General features: G+C 48.6%; 1 protein-coding gene across 6 annotated transcripts; it reads left to right on the top strand.

Moving 5' to 3' along the window:
• The first annotated feature begins 473 nt into the window (after positions 1 to 473).
• LOC132973029 (zinc finger C3H1 domain-containing protein-like) lies at positions 474 to 16474 on the top strand. Of its 6 annotated transcripts, none has more exons than XM_061036227.1 (36): positions 474 to 1153; positions 2275 to 2670; positions 2750 to 2973; positions 3025 to 3216; positions 3345 to 3810; positions 3932 to 4143; positions 4233 to 4356; positions 4611 to 4702; positions 4823 to 5017; positions 5174 to 5338; positions 5738 to 5875; positions 5981 to 6099; positions 6180 to 6323; positions 6441 to 6615; positions 6862 to 6990; positions 8407 to 9078; positions 9207 to 9316; positions 9629 to 9760; positions 9862 to 9983; positions 10059 to 10160; positions 10237 to 10365; positions 10463 to 10640; positions 10711 to 10897; positions 11033 to 11218; positions 11493 to 11730; positions 11824 to 11929; positions 12143 to 12341; positions 12428 to 12522; positions 12622 to 12726; positions 13166 to 13270; positions 13378 to 13540; positions 13731 to 13831; positions 14002 to 14103; positions 14910 to 14949; positions 15231 to 15293; positions 15684 to 16474. In XM_061036227.1, exons 1-36 carry the CDS (start codon positions 619 to 621, stop codon positions 15840 to 15842), a joined length of 6600 nt encoding a protein of 2199 aa, XP_060892210.1. In that variant the 5' UTR covers positions 474 to 618; the 3' UTR covers positions 15843 to 16474. The 6 variants fall into 6 exon arrangements, with proteins under 6 accessions (XP_060892210.1, XP_060892211.1, XP_060892208.1 ...); XM_061036228.1 differs by having other exon boundaries at positions 2750 to 3027; positions 3151 to 3216; XM_061036225.1 differs by having other exon boundaries at positions 2753 to 3216.
• The last annotated feature ends 2299 nt before the right edge of the window (positions 16475 to 18773 follow it).

The raw sequence follows: 18773 nt of genomic DNA, 5'->3' as shown, positions 1-18773 counted from the left end.
TTTGGCTGTTCGCGTTCACACAAACAGCTCCTCCTGGAAATATCTGGAGTTTAGTGCAGGTGAGAAAGCACTATAGGACACCAATATTTTTCACGGGATCAATATGAATGTACAAAGACATGATGACGACTGAGCTTGGTTATGGTTCTTTTGCAGAAAGCCGTCTGAATTGGACCTACTATAGACATTCAGCAGTGCAGGTGCTGACCTGAAGGTCCCTGGACCTTTAGAAAGGACTTACCCCCCGAGCAGGGTCTTTTTTTAGAATAATTGGAATAATTACCCCAGAACTAAATTTTGACCCTGGTTTCTGCGGTCGAAATTAATAGTTCCACAAAAGGTCGCTAGTTTAACGGGAAAGTTCCTGCGTCCCAAAAGGGGCCTTTGTCTGTTTGTTGTGTCATAGTGTTTAATAAAGGTTAAAAAAAAGCTTGTTGTATCGCGAGAGTTAAGCGAGATTAGCAGCTCAGCAGCTAGCAGTCAGAGAGCTAGCAGTGAGCTAACCGTAGGATGACTGTACATGAAGTGTGAAAATGAGCTGTGTGTGTCTGGACAGATGAGTTTACAACCCGCACACCGATTTAATACGAGACTGTAATTCGTTATATTTTTTAAACCATGGATTTAAACTCTAAGAGCCGCTATCCCGCGGAGGAGGGCGAGCTGGAGGACGGGGAGATCTGCGACGATGAAGCCGAAGACAGTGTGCCGCTCCGGCGGGGGGAGGGTAACAGGCCCCGCGGAGGAGCTCCTCCACGACCGAGAAAACCTCACCAACACCCGCATGGCCTGCCTCTACACCCTGCCCTCCCGCCGCCAGATTTTCGCCTCCTCATGCCATACAACCGCGGACCTTTCCTCCCGAACCACCGGCAGCAGTGCGGGCCGAGCGGGCCCGACCGGCCTCCCTCACCTCCGCCGCTGCTGCACCCTCCGCCAGGGCTGGGACCTCACGGAGAGCCGAGCCCGAGGAGCAGCTTCTGGGAGCGGAGCCACGGGGCCCTGGGCCGGTTCAGACACCGGGGCATGCCGAACGGGGGACGAGGAAACTGGAACCGAGGGACCCGGGGAGGAGGAAACATGAGAGGTCCCCCCGGTCGGTACGGGCCCGGAGAGATTCACGGCAACAAGAACGATTCCCCCCTGAGGAAACGTATCCTTAAATTAAATGAGATTAAATTACTCCTGTCATCAGGTGCTGTGGGACATTAGAGCTCATGGTGATGTCACACCTGGATCAGACAGGTAGATATACCTGTTACTGAGGTTAGAGGGCACAATGAGGCTTCAAATGACCCAAACACAAAGATCTATGATATAATATAATGTGTGCAAGGGGTCATTTCTGGTCTAAAAAATACATTCCTATCATTCCAAGAGAGTTCTTCGCTCAGTGGTCGGTACTCCAGCCCGTATGAAATGTATGGAGGAATGTCCCTTCAGAGCTTCTGTACGTAGGGGAGGAAAGAGTTGATCAAATATCACAGACAAACTCCTGCACTCCGTCTAACTTGTTCAAACCCGTTGGCAAAATCTCACCAAATCATGGCCAATGCTACTGTACAAGTGTGCAGGAGTTTGTCTGCAATATTTGATAATTAAAAACAATAAGTTACCAAAAAAGTGGGTGTCTAGGACTTCTATTTTAGTTGTCATGGTAACAAGCAGACTTATTATCAAAGTTTAAATTACTGACTGCTTTGAGGTTTCCACTCGGACCTGCTGGGTCATCTTCCTTCATGATGTCATCACTGATTATGACTCAGCTGATGTGTGAAATGAAACCTATAAACCATGACGGAGATAACGTTCTGTCTCTTTTGTGATTCTCAGTGTGGTGACAGTTGTTCATCTGTGAACTTTAAAGCTCACATATCCTCCTCCTCTTCAGTTTAAATAAGTCTCAGAGCTCCTCAAAACATATGTGTGAAGTTTCTTGTTCTAAATCCACTCTGATCCTGTATTTGATCATGTCTATAAACCCCTCTATTTTAGCCCTGCTCAGAAACAAAACGGCCTGTTTGAGCACACATTTTCTGAAAAGTGGAGCAGGGAGAAGACGGAGAGGATGGACTTTTCTCATCATTGGGGGATTTGTAGACGGAGTAGAGACACATGTTAGAGGAACATGGGGAAGTTGATGTTTTTGTTAATGGAGTCTGGTGTGTTTGAAGACAGAGCTGTAGCAGCTGCTTGTGGTTGGTTTAGTAATAAATAATGAAGTTAAGTTTCCATATGAAATGTAAGTTGTACTTTTTGACCATGTGACCTCAGAGAAGCCTATGGGGAGGCCTCAGGTGAGGAAAGTGGCTCACAGCGTCTCCAAAGCGGACTCGTGTGTAGACGAGTCGTTTGAGGACCTGCTGTCCAAGTACAAACAGATCCAACTGGAGCTGGAGTGTATCCGTAAAGAGGAGACCATGGCTCTGGAGCCTGACGGCTCTCCTGCCAGAGAGCACATATCAGACACCAACACAGCAGGGATCCCAGAGAACAAACCAGAACCAGAACCAGAACCAGCAGGAGCAGAGGACACGGCTGACAAAAAAGTGTTTCAGGCTTTCAACATCAAACCTCTCCGGCAGAAACTCCCCACCCCCTCCGACCTGGACGAGCTGAGGAGGAAGTGGGCGGAGCAGCAGAAGGCGGAAGGCGGGGCTGAGAAGGACGGTGAGTAACTGGAGGTTTCACACATGCACTTACGGGTTAGGGTTAGGCAAATAAACAAATAACGGACTGTTTGTGTCAGCAGGAGAAGACGAGAGTGGAGGACAGGACAGAGCAGAGGGAGAGCAGAGACATGAAGAAGAGACTGAGGAGGATGACAAGAAAAAGACGTGTCCCAGCTGCATGCCGGAAACGGACAAAGAGAAGAAGACGGCGTGTCTGAGCTGCACGCCGGAAATGGACAAAGAGAAGAAGACGGTGGCGGCGTGTCCCAGCTGCACAACGGAAACAGACAAAGAGAAGAAGGCGGCGGCGGCGTGTGTGTCCTGCACAACGGAAACAGACAAAGAGAAGAAGACGGTGGCGGTGGTGGCGTGTCCGAGCTGCACACTGGAAAAGGACAAAGAGAAGAAGACGACGACGGTGACGGCGTGTATGTGCTGCATACCGGAAACAGACAAAGAGAAGAAGAAGAAGAAGAAGAAGACGGCGGCGTGTGTCAGAGAGTCATCGGCCTCAAGTGAAGACTCCGCCCTCTCTCCTGACAAGGTGAGCTGATGTCAGAGTGTCGCATCCACGTAGAGGAGTCAGACTTCTGTTAATAAACGGACAGGAGAACGATTAAACAGAATAATGAGATATAACTCTGTATGTGTGTGTTTGTGTACTCTGATCAGGTGGGGGTGAAGGTGGAGGAGGAGGAGCTTTCAGAGCTGCAGCTGCGTCTCCTCGCTCTGCAGTCAGCCAGTAAGAAGTGGCAGCAGAAGGAGCAGCAGGTGTTGAAGAGGAGCAAAGACCGGATCACCAGAGCGGTCCAAGGCAAGACTCCAGGACCAGGACCCAGACCAACTCCCAGCAGGCAGAGAGTCTCCACCAGGTCCTCGTCTGCTGCTGCTGCTGCTGCTGCTGCTGCTGCTGCAGAGAGAAGCAGAACCAGGTCCAAGCCTCCTCCTGACAGGGATCGGAACAAGACCGGCGGGGCCAGACCTGCAGACAGGGACAGAGACAGACTTAAACCCAGTCCTAAACCTGGTCCTAAACCAGGTCTTAAACCCGGTCTTAAACCCAGTCCTGCTCTGGTCCTCAGATCAGCAGAGCGGAGAGCAGAGAGAGCTCACAGTTTGAAGAAGGTGATCAGTCCAGGTGAGGATGATGATGTCATCAGTGTAACCTCTGATCTTTAGTTTTTCAGTCACGTCACCAGGAGAGGCTCGGATACGAGTCCTAAAGTTTCTGACTTATTAAAGAGTGAATGTGGTTTCAGGCTCCGTGGCGAAGCAGGCGTTCAGGAAGCAGCAGTTGAGGACGTGGAAGCTGCAGCAGCAGAGGGAGCAGGAGGAGAAGCGTCGGCAGGATGAGGAGGAGAGACGCAAACGAGAGGAGGAGATCCGCAGGATCCGAGATCTGTCCAATCAGGATGAGCAGTACAACCGCTTCATGAAGCTGGTGGGGGGGCGGAGCCAGATACGCAGCAAGGTGAGACCAGCTGACATCCCTCTTTAGGGTCGAATCACTGCTTGTTGTGTTGATGATGCTGCAGCGTAACGTCTGTGTCCATGTTTCAGTCCAGAGACAGAGACCACAGGAAGTCTGCAGGTAAACAGGGTCTGGACGCCTCAGGGAACCTTTATCAGTATGACAACTATGACGAGGTCGCTATGGATACGGACAGTGAAACCAGCTCCCCAGGTGAGTGTTGGTTCATGTCACTCAAGACTGATATGTGCAGAATTCGGCCACACACACGCACTCTGACACACACACACTGATACACACACACGCTGACACACATACACACGCACGCTGATGCACGCACACACGCTGACACACACACTCTGACACAAAGGTGACATCATGTAGAGTTTGATTCTATTTGAATTATTCTGAATGTGATCATCAGGTTTACATTTAGAGTGAGGACGTTGTTGCTGTTTGTGTTTCAGTCCCGTCTCCGCCCCCTCAGCTGCTCCCTGATGACTTAGGATGTTTCCCTCAGCTGTCTCAGTATGTGAACGCTGCCCATCACTTCGGAATGGTACGCCTCCCCCGTCTCATCCGAGAGACGGATACCTGTCGTGTTTATTTTCTGTTTACCTGTTGATGGCTGAAAACAAAAACACACCTGAGTGGTTCTCCTTCTCGTTCTGTCCGTCAGGAGTTCTCTCAGCCCTTCCTCACCCAGCTACTGCCAGGTACACCTCCCCCTCCTCCTCCTCTCCCCCCTCCTCCCCCCGAGGAGCTGGAGCCTCCTCCCAAACCTCCGTTTGCTGATGAGGAGGAGGAGGAGGAGATGCTGCTGAGGGAGACATGTCTGATGTCGATGGCCAATAAGAGAGTGCCCGCCAGCGAGGTGAGTTTACATCATTTAATGTCCGTTCTGACCCCAAGGTTTTTTTTAATAAGCAGGGGCTTAAGTCACAAACACTGCGCCTCAGTAAAGTGCAGAGTGCAGTACCACTTGTGTACAGTAGGCGGAGCAGTAGTAAACTGATGTCTCTCCTCTCAGCAGGAGATGAGCTCCAGCGCTCCTCCTTCTCCTGGTGGTCCTCCTCCTGCAGGAGTCCAGCCCCCCCTCAGGGGAAACCTGAGCACCGTCAGTCTGAACACGGTGCCTCCATCACGCTCCAACAAGTTCAGCAGAGGACACCACAGCAACAGAGCGCCCCTGGTGGTGAGGAGGACACACACACACACACACACACACACACACACCACAAAACAGCAAGATTCTTCTTTACACAGGACAGTCGTGCCGCACACCTCCTCTGCTCACCTGTTGTCTTTCATTAAAGCGGCCGCTAAAGAATGGGGACAAATGTACAGTTGTAAGAAGTAGCGTGAGGTGGGTGATGGAGATGGCTCCACTTGTGGCCATTATGGTTCATGTCCATTTTAACTGGTATACTGGTCACATCGCTTTATGGAACGCCGCCCACTTTTAGATGTAGCGATAAAGCGTCTCATGCACAGGATGTTTTGGTACTTAACTCATAAAATCTGCAGGTTTAAGGAGGAGCAGGTGTGTGTGTGTGTGTGTTTCTCACCTGTGTCGTCGTCGTGTCTTCTCCAGCTTCCTCGACACAAGTCTGTGGTCGTTTCTCTGATCGACTCGGACGACAGTGACTCAGACCAGGACGCCTGCAGCTCATCTCAGGTGGCGTTTGGAGGCCTTGAGTTCATGATCAAAGAGGCTCGCAGGACGGTGGAGGTGAGTCCATGTTACTTATGCACTGTTAAAAAAAACACTTGGAACACTGAATCTACCGCACAGATGTGGTGTTATTGGTCATGTTGTGTTTTATGTGTTGTTCAGGCCACCAAGCCGAAAGCAGCGTCAGGATCAGAGAAGGAGAACAACCCGCTCCGAACGCCAGACGCTCTGCCCGAAAACAAGAAGGCAGAGTACCGCCTGCTCAGGGACGAGATCGCCAGGTAAATATCACATCCAGGTATCACACAGCACACAGCTGTGAGGGCGGAGCTCTTTAAAGAACGTGTGTGTGTACTTTCAGCAGGGAGAAGCAGAAGATACTGAAGGATAACAGTCCGAGTCGTCGAGTGTTTCCTGCTGTCTCGGACTCTGTGATGAATACATGTTTAAAGTCTGCAGCACAAATCAAACTGAGTGAAGCCGAGCAGAAACTCAACAAGCACAGGTCAGTAATAACTAATGATCTAGAAAGATTCAGGAGGGCGTATGTGAAACGGCTTAAGGTCCCTGTGAGTTGATCCACCCCTCCCTCCCTCCCTCCCTCCCTCCCTGTGTCACTCAGAGAGCTGCTGCAGAGGGACGAGGCGATGCTCAGACACCTCCTGCAGCAGGAGCTGAAGAAGAGGGAGTCTCTGAAGGCGGCCGAGGGGAAGGTGGTCAGACTGAGAGAGCAGCTGCAGGCGTCAGAGAAGATCGTCAGCGCCAACAGGTTGCTGCTCAAGAAGCTGCAGGAACAGGTGAAAGGATGAAGCAGCATGTTCGATTGGTTACTGCTGTTCTTTTCTGCTGTCAATCAAACTCTTCAGAAAAGTTTTGAACAAGAAACGCTCAGACTAGCCACACGGCGGAGCACTCAGAAAGGCACACACTTCAAAATATGTAAAACATGGTGTTCCAGAATAACACATAATCACAGGCACAGAACCAAACGACAGGTGGGAAACGCCTTCAATGTATGACCCGTTTACCTGTATGTATCTCAGGTGCACCGCGTTGAACATCGGGTGTCCATAAAGAAAGGTGTGGCTGTCAGGTTGGAGCAGGAGCTGGCTCATGCTCAGCTGGCTGCAGGACGAGGACCCAAACGCAGAGCCGACAACACCCACAGCCAGGTGAGAAACACCTCCCATAGCAATAGCCAGGTGAGAAACACCTCCCACAGCCAGGTGGGAAACACCACAGCACCCATAACCAAAGAGGGAGGAGAGAGAAGTTTCTAAATAGCAGAAATATGTTAACAACTTTTGTAAAAGTGGGAGGAGCTGGTTGAAGTTTTTAATTGAAGTCAATAATCGGGTAATGACTGAATGTTTCCTGCCCAGTTATGGTTATAAAACAGTTATTGTCACTTACCTGTAGGCGTGTTTTATGGCCTTGTACTACATAGATTATCGATAATATGAATGTGTGAAATATTAACGTTTTATTCTTACATTTGTGTTGTTGATTATTTAAACCAGTGAACACATGTTTGATCATAATTAGGAAAAAAAAGTTTTCCGAGTTGTAAAAAAGCACATGAACACTTGCTCAGGTCGGAACAACAACTCGGAAACTAGGAAAAGAATGAGGTGCCCGACTTGACTTCAGAATCGTCACCTGAGGGTCAAAATATTGTTTGTTTGTGTTATTAATTCACGTAGGATATGACAGTTACATTTAACTCATCTTCGTAGCATCAACGCTGTTTTTTTTTTTGTTGCTGTTGTTACAACATTCCGACTTTCCGGACTGAAATCACGTGAACACAGTGAAGTCGGAAACTTGGACCATCCGAGCGTAGCTGCTTACGGTCTCCGCTAACCGCTAACGTCCTCGGCAAACTTCGGTAGTTTCCGTTATCCGTCATGTTGTTCGGCCGTTTAAACGTGTTAAACGGTTTATTCAAAGGTAGTGAAATAGATCCATGTTGATATTTTAGCATTTTACAGCTTTTTACAGCTTTTTACAGCAGGTTATCGAGTCTGACTGTATAACAAATCTACAGTTAGCTAACGTGAATCATTAGACGGGTGAGTACCGTGTGCCGGTGTTATTTATACCTGTAAGTAACATGAAATACATTACACTCCACTGGTTTTGAGTTTTAGCTAAATTAACACATTCAGCAGCTAGCTAATCGTTTGAAGTTGTGTTAGCATCATAGCATTAAAAGGTAAAGATTAGCAAGATGTTAAATAACATTAAATAATTAACTCATTAGTATCACCTGTGTTTAAAGGACTTTATATATTCACTACACTCTCCATCAGGGGTTAATGAAGTCTCTCTAATTTAACTAACACCTTGACTGCAACTCAGTGGAAACCCAGAGGATTTAGAAAAACATCTATTCAATAAGACAGATGTGTAACAGAGGAAACAATCCATCAAACTTATTGCACACTGTCTAAATAGCACAAGTTTCTAGTGTTTTGTTTGACTTTAAACATTGAATGTTGGTTAAATGAGTCTCCTGATAGAAAGTTGATTTGTCTTGATGTTAGGTCATTTATCAGGTGTGTCTGTGTGTGTATTTGTCCCCTCAGCCCGGTAAGCTGCAGCGTGTGGACGGCACCCTCCGCGGGTCAGAGCATCACTTTGCGGAGCTGATTGCTCAGAAGCAGCGTCTGCAGCAGCTGGAGTCAGAGTACGCCCTGAAGATCAAAAAGCTGAAGGCGGCCCAGGCCCTGCACCACAGAGGAGTCACGGCTGATGTCCTCACAGAGCCCCCCCCACGAGTCTCCACCCCTCCTGACCCCCCGCCCGCACCCTCAACCACCACTCCGTCCCCGTTCCCTCTGCCCCAGCCCTCCCTGCACGACCTCACTCAGGACAAACTCACCTTGGACAGCGAGGACGCCCCCGAGGGTGAAGACCAAGAGACAGAATCTGCCCCTCCAGCTGCAGCTCCACCTGCTGCCGTCACTGCTGCTGCTGCTAAACCCCCCCGCAGACTCTCCCTCCGTCAGTCCAGCTGCTCCTTCACCAAACCAAACCTAGAGACACCCAGCTCCACCCCCGCTAAAGACAGCAGCACCCCCAAACCCTCCAAAACCTGCAGCAGCTCCAGCAGCTCTGCTCCACCTGTAGAGGTGTTTGCAGGTCTGGACATGGAGGCTGTGAAGCTCAGGTACCAGGAGCAGGCCCGACTCGGGGAGCTGCTGCTCAAAGAGCTGCGTGACCTAGGAGGACAGGTGGACAACCCCCCACCTGGACAGGTGAGCCTCTGTCACATGTTCTCTGTGTTTTACAGGGTCAGAGGTCAAATAGGTCACCTGTTATACCTGCAGAAATCTGTGATGTTTGTGGTCAGTTTGTGTTAATCCATGTTTGTATCTCTGTTCAGGTGGTTCCTGTGGAGATGGATGTACCTACCAGCCAATCAGGGAACAGCGAGCTGAAGCCTGTTCCCTTCGGACTGTATCGTAGCCCGCTGCTGGTCTTCAGATCGTACAGGTAGACATCAACACTTCAGTTTATTTAGAAAGACTTCAGGATAGTTTAGTCTGAGAATGTGCTTTATTAAAACTGAACAGGAGACTACGGAGGCCCTGAGGGGGTCATGCAGGGAATATTTTATTATTATTTCAGAATGTTTGCTTCGCATGACGTCTCGCCCTCTCGGGCTGTGATCACAACAAGCGGAGGTCACCGAGACGATCTAAAAAACTATCTAAAAGGAAATAAAGGAATAAACAGACTTAAAGTCTATAAATAGAATCATACATGTCGACCTATTTGAAATAAATCCTGGTTTTTGTCTCTCAGGTTCAGTCCGTACTACAGGACCAAGGAGAAGTTTCCTCTGAGCTCTGTGACCTTCAGCAACGCCATCGATCCATCCAAGAACTTCTGTCGCTTCGACCTCACAGGCAGCTGCAACGACGACCACTGCAGATGGTGAGAGGACGCTCTCCGTATAAACGCTCCTCTGTCCTTCAAGGTCGTCATGAAACTAGAATTTAAAACTTCGATTTTGTGTGTGTGTGCGCGCTCTGCAGGCAGCACATGAGGAACTGCACGCTGACAGGAAACCAGCTGTTCCAGGACGTCCTGTCGTATAACCTGCAGCTGATTGGCTGCTCTGAGACCAGCTCCGATCAGGACATCAGCTCAGCCACAGGTTCGTATGACGTTCACACACACAGTGATGAGGTGATGCGTTCAGGTGTAATCACCTATGTTGTGTGTTTCACAGAGCGGTACATGAAGAAGCTGTTTGGATCAAACAAAGACCGGATGGGCGTGGATCAGAAGGCCGTCCTCCTGGTCAGCAAAGTGAATGAGAGCAAACGTCACGGTGAGTGATCGCTCATCTTCATCGTCAGAGGATGTGTTTATGGAGCTGTGACCTCCTCCTCTTCCTCCCTCTGCAGTCCCTCCCTTTACCACCTGTAAGGACATGAGGAGGTGGAGGCCCAAACCTTCAGCTCCAAGCAGCTCCATCGCCGAGGACGACAGCGACGATGAGCCAGCAGGAGGAGACCCAGCACCTCGACGACACGGTGACTTCCTGTTTCTGTAAACTTGTGTGAAGAGAGTTAAACCTTCTGGATGATCCTTTAAATATAACTGTCTAAACCGTGCTGTGTGTTTGTACAGACGACTGCATCAGGGGCAGCCTGTCAGCTCTGGATGTGTGCGTCACCTCCGAGGACAAACGATACTTCATCAGTGAGACAGACGACATATCAAACCTGGAGACGAGCGTGCTGGAGAAACCCCGAGACACGCAGCTGTGGATCAAACTGGCCTTTAAATACCTGAACCAGAGCGACACGTGAGTCACCTGAGAGATGTCTCTGATTCTTGTGTAAAGACGGCACACTAACTGAGTGAATGTGGTGCAGGTCTGCAGCAGAGTGTCTGGAAGCTGCTCTGAACACGCTCTCTCGAGCTCTGGAGAGTAACTGTGACAACCCCGAGGTGTGGAGTCACTACCTGCTCCTGTTCTCCAGGAGGGGCAGCAGGGAGGAGGTGCAGGAGATGTGTGAGATGGCAGTGGAGCACGCACCTGACTACAGAGTGTGGTGGAACGTACGTTATTTATTTATTCATGTATTTGTCCCAAAGAACATTCAGCTGTGTTTAGAACAGATTATAGTGTTTTAGATCATGAATCAGCGCTTTGTTTAGAGATTACACAGTGTGTGTGTGTGTGTGTGTGTGCAGTACCTGACTCTGGAGAGCTCGTTTGAGGGGAAGGACTTTGTGTGCGAGCGTCTGCTGCAGTTCCTTGTCTCCTCCTCGTCCTCACCCTCGAACACTCTCTCCTTCCACCTGATGGAGGCGCTGCTCTACAGGGTGCAGCTCAACCTGTTCACTGGACGCATGGAGAGCGCCCTGGCTATCCTACAGGTGACAACACCTGCACAACACAAGCTGCTGTGGTTAGACTTAGAGCTGTCATGATACCAGATTAATTAACTTGGATACTCCCCCCCCCCCCCCCCCCCCCCCCCTCTCTCTCTCTCTCTCTCTCTTCCTCTCCCTCTCTCTCCCTCTCTCTGTTGCTCTCTCTCACTCTCTCTGTCTCTCTCTCTTCCTTTCCTCTCACTCTCTCTCTGTCTGTCTCTCTCTCTCTTCCTCGCTCTCTCCCCCCCCCCCTCTCTCTCTTTTTCTGTCTCTGCAGAGCGCTCTGAAGTCTGCTCATGATAGGAGTATAGCAGATCATCTGACCTCCAGAGACCGAGCTCTGCTCTGGCTCACCTTTATCCACCTGACAGAGTTTGACCGTCTGCCCTCGAGTCTGTATGACCCGGCAGAGTCGGGTCCGTCCAGGCTGGTCAGCAGAGAGTCCTTCCTGCTTCCCTGGAGGACATCACATGACATCAGCACGCCGCCCGACATGCTCATTGCTCTGTTTCAGGGTAAACATCTGATCCTGATCCTGCTTTTATTTTGTAGTGTTGGCTGTGTTTTAATCAGAGGTGTGTCTCTTCCTGTGATGTCTGTCCTCTCAGACGGCGTCCGTCAGTGCAGCGAGGAGTCTGTGTCTCAGAGCGAGCGAACGCTGGCCTGCCTCCCTCTTCACACAAACCTCATTCTCCTGCACACACTGCTGCACAGGTGAGCCGACTCACACCTGTCATCTGACATAACTGAAGATGGATGTTGTAATATATTCTGAAGAGATGTTCATTTCATTCTGTCTTTAAATATATTATGACGATGGTGTGTGTGTATGATGATGGTGTGCATATGTAAAGGTGTGCTCGCTGTCTCCCTCCAGGTATGACGAAGGTGTGTCTATGTAAAGGTGTGCTTGTTGTCTCCCTTCAGGTATGATGAAGGTGTGTCTCTGTGCCAGTCTCTGCTGAGCTCGTGTCCTGACTCGTGCGCTCTCAGAGACGCTCTGGCTGATCTTCACATCAGGAGAGGAGACTCTGATGAGGCCGTCAGCATGTGGCTGCACGCTCTGGCCGAGTGTCCCAACAACGCTGAGGTCTTCTACCACTGCTGCAGGTTCCTAATGGCACAGGTGAGCTCAGGTGTTCAGCTACATCAGAGCTTAGTATTTAAATGATGTGTGTGTTCATAACTGACCATGTGAGATGTTGTTGTCAGGAGAAGTCGAGTGCCGTCTCTCCTCTGTTCAGAGGCTTCATTTTGTCTCTGTGTGAGGACCAGCAGAGCCACAAGACACCTGTGGACCTGCTCAGGTACGTCCTGCTCCAGACAGGGTGTGTGTGTGCGTGTGCGTGTGCGTGTGCGTGTGTGTGTATATTAAAGACATGAGTTTCTGTGTCTCTCTGTGTCAGACACATTCTGGGGTTTCCCACCAAGGACGTCCTGAAAGAACCAATCATCAAAGAGCTTCAGGAGCAGCTGAGCCAGCAGACTGCCCATCTCCACCTGATACACTGGTCTGTACCTCCACCTCATACACACCTCCACCTGATATACACCTCCACCTCATACACACCTCCACCATATACACACCTCCACCATATACACTCCTCCACCGTATACACTCCTCCACCGTATACACACCTCCACCGTATACACACCTCCACCTCATACACTCCTCCACCATATACACACCTCCACCGTATATACACCTCCACCTGATACATACCTCCACCTGATACACACCTCCACCGTATACACACCTCCACCGTATACACACCTCCACCTGATACATACCTCCACCGTATACACACCTCCACCTGATACACACCTCCACCTCATAAGTAGCATCCAACACAACACAGTTTAAGCGCTGTGGTGCCGGCTGACAGGTAATTGTAGAGGTTTGTTCACTTCCATATGGCGGTTACATCACTGTCTAATCCTTGTGTGTAGTCGTTGGCAGTGGCTGCACGGCTCTGAGGAGGACACTCAGGACGCCTTTGAGCGAGCGTTGGGATCGTCTCTGACTCTGGAGGAGCTGCACACTCTGTGGACGGAGTGAGTCTGTTCATCTTCAACAATTCACTGTTACCTGCTGCTGTTAACGTGCCGGACAGCTCACAGACTGTGTGTGTGTGTGTGTGTGTGTGTGTGTGTGTGTACAGTTACCTGTCGTTCAGCAGCAGCCTGCAGGCCCGTAGCCCCTCCCACAGTCACTCCAAACTGTTCTCAGATCTGGTCCATCGCTGTCTGTGCACCGTCCCCTCCAGGCTGCAGGTCCCCTTCAACCCTGCAGAGTTCTGGAGCTGCTACACCTTCCACAACAAGGTCAGACTCCACCTGCTTAACCTGCTGTTCACCCTGTCCAATCATCTCTTCTGCATCCTGTCACCCCATTAAACCGGCTGAAAGGTGGCTAACTCCACCAGGATGCAGATTTGTAAATGCTCGTTCTTTGTACGGAGTTTGGTGTGAAGGTTTCCAGAGTCACATCTGTCATCCTCTGTCTGCTCCTCAGGTGATCTCTCTCTACCTGAGCTGTCTGCCTCAGTCCCAGCATGCACTGGTGCTGGAGAGACTGAGATACTCTATGCCCAACAACACTGAGCTCGGCCTGAGGTACACACACACACACACAGAGGTCACACACACACACACTCACACAGAGGTCACACACACACACACACACACACACACACACACACACACACACACACACACACACACACACACACACACACTGTACCAGCAGGTGACGTTGCCCTCAGTGTTGCTGTGTTGCTGCTCAGGTTGCTGCAGCAGGAGTGGAAGGATGAAAACATGGAGCAGCTGAAGTTTCAGGCCCGCATGCTGTGCAGCAACGCTCCAAAGTGTGTGTCCAGCTGGAGGATGTGAGTCTGACTACACACACACACACGGTCTGAGTTTAAATGTGTGTCTCACCTTTCTGATGTCTAGTGAATGCTACATGAGGTATCAGGACGTCGCGCTGGCTGAGGCTGAAACGAGTCCCACCACGAAGCAGCTTCTTGTTAGTGAATAAAATCTACAGAAGCAGGAAAACTCTTTAGGGCTTTTTTTTAGCTGGCAGCATGGTTAAGAGTTATCAGCGCTCACCGTCCTGAGCAGGTATCCTACAGCGCTTTTCAGTCGGTTTTGCAGATCCGTGTAGAGGTGGAGGTTATCAAGATCGTTGTCTAATGAACGCAGAAGTTTTTAGAGCACGATGAACAAAAAGCAGGATTAAAGTTTTAACGCGGTTTAAACGGCACAAGAATGTTGGCAACGTTTCAAAAACTATGAAAAATGTTGACGGACATGTTGAGAGAAGCTCACTGCGTGTGTGTGTGTGTGTGTGTGTGTGTGTGTGTTTCTTTGTGTGTGTGTGTGTGTTTCTTTGTGTGTGTGTGTGTGTGTGTGTTTCTTTGTGTGTGTGTGTGTTTCTTTGTGTGTATGTGTGTGTGAGAGATGTGTGTGTGTGTGTTTCTTTGTGTGTGTGTGTGTGTGTGTGTGTGTGTGTGTGTGTGTGTGTGTGTGTGTGTGTGTGTGTGTGTGTGTGTGTGTGTGTGTGTGTGTGTGTGTGTGTGTGTGTGTGTGTGTGTGTGTGTGTGTGTGTGTGTGTGTGTGTGTGTGTGTGTGTGTGTGTGTGTGTGTGTGTGTGTGTGTGTGTGTGTGTGTGTGTGTGTGTGTGTCACAGAGCGATCACTGTGGAGAGAGAGCTGAAGGAGCCATCTGAGGTGAGGACGTTCACTCGACACGATCACAAATAAACATTATTCACGTTATTAATGTTTTCTTTAACGAGGTTTGGTGCGAGCTGTTCTCTGATGCTTTCATGTAACTGAATCTGGTTTGTTCTCCTGCAGGTTTTTATCAGCTGTGATGTGTTATTGTCTGTGAGTGTGTGTGTGTTTCTGAGTTCATATTGTTTTGATGTCTCTCTCACATGAACCCTCCTCGTCTGTCTGCACTCTCTCTCCTCCTCTCTCTCTTTTATTTCCTGTTTTCTGTCTCCTAGGTGCGACTTCTCTACCAGCAGGCTCTCCAGAACCTTCCACTGTGTGCTGGCCTGTGGACAGATGTAATAAAGACTCACACTCTCCCACTCACACACACACACACACACACTAAAGTTAGAAGGAGGACATACTGGCTGCTGCATTGTTGTCAGAGAAGCCAGCACTTCAACATAGCATGTTTCCTTAATGTCTGATCATATAGTAAGCTCACTTTATCATTTCACTCACTACACATCTTACTGATTGATCCTGATGGAAATTGAAGGATTTTGTTCATTAGATTTTGGTTTTTTTTTTAGAATCAAATCAAAGTTTAAAATTCTGGCACCATGACGACCGTGTTGTGCACTCAAGTTCATCTGCTCTCACCCCCTCCCTCTCCTCCAATCTTTCTCTCCCCTCCCCCTCCCCCTTTCCTCTCCCCAACCCCCCCTTTCTTCTCCCCCTCCCAGCGGCTGCTCTTTGAGGCGGCTGAAGGCGGCGGCGGCGGTGCAGCTTCAACGGTGTGGGCGGAGCGTCTGCGGCGGCTGCTACTCAGGTGTCAGCAGGTGGGCGTGAGTGTCAGTGAGCCGCTCAGTTTAGCGTCTCTGTGTGTGACAGAGCGTCAGTGACTCATTCATTAACACATCAGTCAGCGGGTGGAGGTGAGACAGCGCCCCCACCTGGAGCTGCTTTAAACGCCATCATGTACGTAAGTATCACCTGCTGAGTGATTTCTTCTCTCCTGTTTTTGTTCTTCAGTTGTTTCATTTCCTCCTTGTTTGATTTTCTCTGAGGGGGGAGGGGGGGGTCTGACACCTCAGGGTACTGTCTGACCCCCCCACACCCCGCCCCCACCCCCCGTGTGTTTAAAGGATGTTCCCCTGAAAATCTGCACGTTGTCTTTTCTTTGTCTCCGGAGGAAAAACGAGACTTTAATTTAGTAAAAACACAATCAGACTTTTTCACTATTGATGCCGGAGACCCCCCCTCTCTCTGTAGTATTTTCTATTTGGCTTTGTCCGAACAAAAAGAGTGAGAGAGAGACTACCGCAGAGACTGATCCAGCTGCAGTCAGGACGTGGCTAACGTGGCTAACATGCTACAAACATGTGCAATCTGTCTTTTTTTTTTTCTTTTTGTCAAAATCATAAAGTGATTAAAGATTTTTAGCACGAAGAGGAGAACACGTCCTTCAGCTGTTGTTTTTTTTATTAATGTACCTTTAAGATGTTATTAAATTATTTTCTGAAGAGAAACCTGACACGTCTCTGACTCGTTATTGTCTCATTCATCAAATGTTTCTCAAACCACACATCACACCCGGACAGACGGAGGTCTTCATGGGATCAGCGGGTAAAGTTTCCCTCTAATCAGAGTTTCAGGTTTTCATTTACACAAAAAACATTTACAGAGTGACACTTTATTAACCCTTTACAGGCGTAAGAGTTAAAGCAATCAGTCGAGACACGACTTAAGACAGAAGAAAACACTAAAATTATTTTTAAAAAGACAGGAAGAGAAATAATTAACTTTCAGTGTGCATAAATATATACAAAGAAACATAAGTTATCTAACATAAGGCAAGGTTTGATTGTAAAAAAACAAAAAGTTCTGTAAAAAATAAACGTGAAAGTTACAGTTAGGGCGGGGTGATATGATCTCTCATCATTAAAACGATTAATTAAATGTTTGACCTCGATGATTAATAAACAATTATTGACGAGGTCTCCACTGTTAAAGCTGAGATGTTTTCTAATGACAGTTCAGATCTGATGAACTGCTTTGTGGTTTTTTATGGAATATTTCAGACTGAAATCAAAGCTTGAAATGAAAACGACACATTTTAGTTTTAAAGTAGAAAAGAACTTCTCTAAAACAGCAGAAATAAATAACTTGCTTTTCTTGAAAACAGTTTTTCCTCAGTGTTAACGTTTGACTTATTTTTGTTTGGCGTCGTCTTCCCTGAAGACTAAATGTTTCCAAACGACGGACGTTGCTTCCATGTCTCTGATTGGACGTGTCGTCACGTGACTGCCCTGAAAATAATCAAAATAAACATCACGGGTAAGATCACGTCGGTTAGAGATTCTGAATGTCAGTTTAATTGAATTTTCGATGAACTGCCTGTCCCTCGTTACAGTGCAGAGTTATACTTTAAAATCTGTGTTAAAGTTGTTTGATGGAAGGCCGATGAAACAGCTGAGTCTGACCTGCAGTTTGTCCAGATATACTGAGCATAGACACTGAACGCTGCTTCTCCGTGTTTGGATCTCAGGAAGCAGACCGGTCCCGGACAACGTGAAAGGTCGGCTTACAATGTACTGTTCATAAAAATAAAAAGATATGAGATATGTAGAAATCAATAAACAATAAACATCTTAAATGGTTCATTGAACTCAAGCAGCACGCACAAATGTACGTAAGAAAATCAACTTCATAAAGGAGAGAAATGATTAAGGAGGGCGGGGAATGGTGGAGAGGGGGCGGTTACTCTGAACAACACGTAGAAGAAGAAGAAGATGCACTTTGATTATCCCGCGAGGGGAAATTCAGGTATATACTCTGTTGTTGAACATGCTGCACACAAACATGCACAAACAGGATCCTGTGGACCTGCACTGATGGACAGATCTCAGAATGGAGGGGGCTTGGTGCCCTTTCTGAATAGCCACGGTTCAGTATGGAGACTTTTCAGTAGTCTGAACCCTTGTAATTTTTTGTGTCCACCTCAGTATACTGAACATTTCAGGATGGATACTGACTCCCTGGTTTTGTGCAGTATGGTTCGGATGCATCCTTTCAGGAAATTAGTCGTATTTTAACTCCCACAATGCAGTGCGGAATTAAACGTAAAACGTTACTTCACGTGAGCCTCCAGATAAAAACAAAGGAGGATGAAAAAAAATAAAAATAAAGCGGTGTGTCCGGCTCCATCGCTACTCGCTTTTTTTGGCGACATAGAATCGACAGTCGGTGAGAGGGATCTCTCTGATTGGCTGTTGGGAGGTTTCATTTCTCTCCAGCTCTCGACACAGGTTCAGGAAAGCCCCTTGAGCATGCCACTGTAGTATCCATGCTTTCACCCATGAGTGCGGTTTCTCCTTATTTGTCGCCTCCGCCTCTTCTTTTCTTTTTCCACTAAAAGACCAAGGGCTGACAACGCCAGCGTCATTTTCAACTTTCAACTCTCCATTAGTAGGCTACCTATAATATGAGGGGTGGCTTACAGCGGTGTGAAAATCTCTTTTAAAGTGTTTGTGTGCGGGCTGTAAAGTCTTTGAGGGTGAGCAGACGCAGCAGCAGATTCACATCTGTGTGAATGTTAACACGCCAACAACAACAAAGTCCTCATAATGTCAGAGACACACACGCGGTCATAAAGCTCTTCCTCTTCGTCTAATGTTCAGGAAACCTCCAAGTCTGTCTCAGCCAATCAGAGAGCAGGACCTTGAACAAACGCCCAGACCGTGGCCTCTGACACGCTGACGACAGATGGATGTTCTGCAGGATGAGGCGGAGCGCTCGTAGCTGACACGCTACAGGTCCAGGTTCACAGACTC

Source organism: Labrus mixtus, chromosome 4 (assembly GCF_963584025.1).
Source record: "Labrus mixtus chromosome 4, fLabMix1.1, whole genome shotgun sequence".
In the NCBI taxonomy this organism is placed as follows: domain Eukaryota; kingdom Metazoa; phylum Chordata; class Actinopteri; order Labriformes; family Labridae; genus Labrus; species Labrus mixtus.
Note: the sequence above shows the minus strand (reverse complement) of the source record. Positions and strands in the feature narration are given on the sequence as shown.